Consider the following 2074-nt stretch of genomic DNA (forward strand, 5'->3'; position numbering starts at 1 on the left):
ACAGAAAATACAAAAATTACCATTGATGAGTTGACCTATAGCATAATAATTGAAAGCATATAACGCAACAAGTTTTCAAGGAAGAATATCCCGAACTAACCTTCGCAAATGATATAAAATTGTAGGCCAGTTTGCATGTTATGAAATCTTAGGTCACTTTGCACGTTATAAAATGTTATGCCACTTCTCCGAACTAAGACGATTTTGCTAACACTTCATTTCTTAATTTTCTAATTAACAACAACAACAACCACCCAGTATAATCCCACAAGTGGGGGCTTAATTTTATAATTAAAAAAACAATTTAACCTTCATAACAAAAGTTAAACCAGGAGCTGAATTTATTAGACTTCCGGCAACCAACAGAACATATTGTGCATATTTGGATCATTAAAAACCTAAACTATGGCAGAGACTTGACTAAATTATAACGAATCACATTTTGCAACCCTACAACGCTGACCAATGGTTGCTAAAAAGGCTAAACTGGCAGGCTAGAACTGTTAATTTACCTATAATATCCAAGACACAATTTATAGATAAATGCTAGTGCAAGAACATACCTGAATCCTCCGTAAAAGATATTTCTTCCCAATCAAGATGATCTTCTCAAAATGAGATTTGAGCGTATCCTCTTCCATTGGCCCCTGCAAACGCTGAAATAGCTATCTGGCACTTCCCTGCATGTGTTGATTCAAACTGATTTATAAAAAGCTTTGAGCTCAAGGGAACAACGGAAAACCCCATCCTATGATGCCATTGATGTGAATTAAAAAAACACCCATGAAATAATCGATTGATTTAACACTTGAAAACCCTAATACAAAGAACAATCAAAGCCACAAAGCCTAATGAAGAGGAATTTTGGCAAATCAATCGAAGACCACTATCAACAAACAATTCCAACAAACAAATAGTACTATTTCCTTGTTTTGGCAGTTTTGTTGATTATCAATAACTGTATTTAATTTTCAATAGAAACTAATTAAATTAGTTCTTAATTAGGTGTAGACTTGAAGTCCAGTCCAAGCAATAACGACACAGCAACAAAATACCCAGAAGAATCAAAGGAGTTTAAGCTATAGATAAATATGTAAAGAAATAAAATAATTTAATTAAGAAATCATACCTTTTGAATGTTGAAATTTCTCTTTCTTAGATGTAGGTATTGGGTCAATGGAGAAGAAAATTCTAGTCGGTGCTGGATTTGGTAGCAGTGGAACCAGCGGCGTGGTGGTGGCTAGATGGAGATTTATGGGTCAATACTAAGTAGAGGGGTTGACTGAAAATTTGAGAAAGTATTAATTTCTTTTGCCTTTGAAAATAGGGGGAAACTTTCGCTCAATGAAATAATGGAGGGAATTTTTTATTTTTATTTTAGAGCACACTTGTTAAGTGTTGCTTTTGTTATTAAAAAGAAAGCACGCTTTAAAAGCATTGTATATAGATGAATAAGTGTTGCCAAATATTTTATGTTTTGGCAACACTTAAAACGCGTTATCTTTATATTTATAAAGTACACTTTAGAAACGTAGCTTAAACTTTCGTGGCCAAAAGCTCAAAATAAAGGCTACACTTATAAAGCGTTCCTATAGACACTTTTGGCTACACTTTCTAAGCTTTGTCTAAAATTAGTGTGGTCTTAGGGAAAATATGTTGTACTGATAGTTGTATTATTTGAGTTTCCCCTCACGTATTAAACACCTTTATTTTACGTTACAACTTGAGACTAGACTTGCGTAGAGTGATAGACTTGCTATTGTAGATATTTGACGAGTTTCATGATTAGCCGCGGAATAATTGTGTTCCTCTTACGTATTTCTCCCGCGCTATGCGTTCTCATCGAAAGGTTTTCCTTAAAAGTTATAACTCATACGTTTATTCGTGAGTGGAGTCAAGGACCCGTTAAAGCTTCTTACTCTGATGGGATCTGGCCATTCGCCTCGGCAGGATTATGTACCACACTCTCATGGGAGCGGGCCGATCGCCTCTGCAGTATAATAGATGCATAGGGTTTTGTGTCGTTCGACCCTCGACAATGCACAGATTAAGATGGGATCGGGTCGTACGCCTC

General features: G+C 35.6%; 1 protein-coding gene across 1 annotated transcript in view; it reads right to left on the reverse strand.

The window, feature by feature from the left end:
• LOC109215210 overlaps positions 1-1357 on the reverse strand; it is a gene marked incomplete in the record, with an annotated part of 2577 nt that extends 1220 nt beyond the window's left edge. Inside the window, 2 exon segments of the mRNA XM_019379231.1 lie at positions 564-680; positions 1130-1357. Coding sequence (XP_019234776.1) covers positions 564-641 — 78 coding nt within the window.
• Positions 1358-2074: the final 717 nt, after the last annotated feature.

This window comes from Nicotiana attenuata, unplaced genomic scaffold (genome assembly GCF_001879085.1).
Source record: "Nicotiana attenuata strain UT unplaced genomic scaffold, NIATTr2, whole genome shotgun sequence".
Classification (NCBI taxonomy): domain Eukaryota; kingdom Viridiplantae; phylum Streptophyta; class Magnoliopsida; order Solanales; family Solanaceae; genus Nicotiana; species Nicotiana attenuata.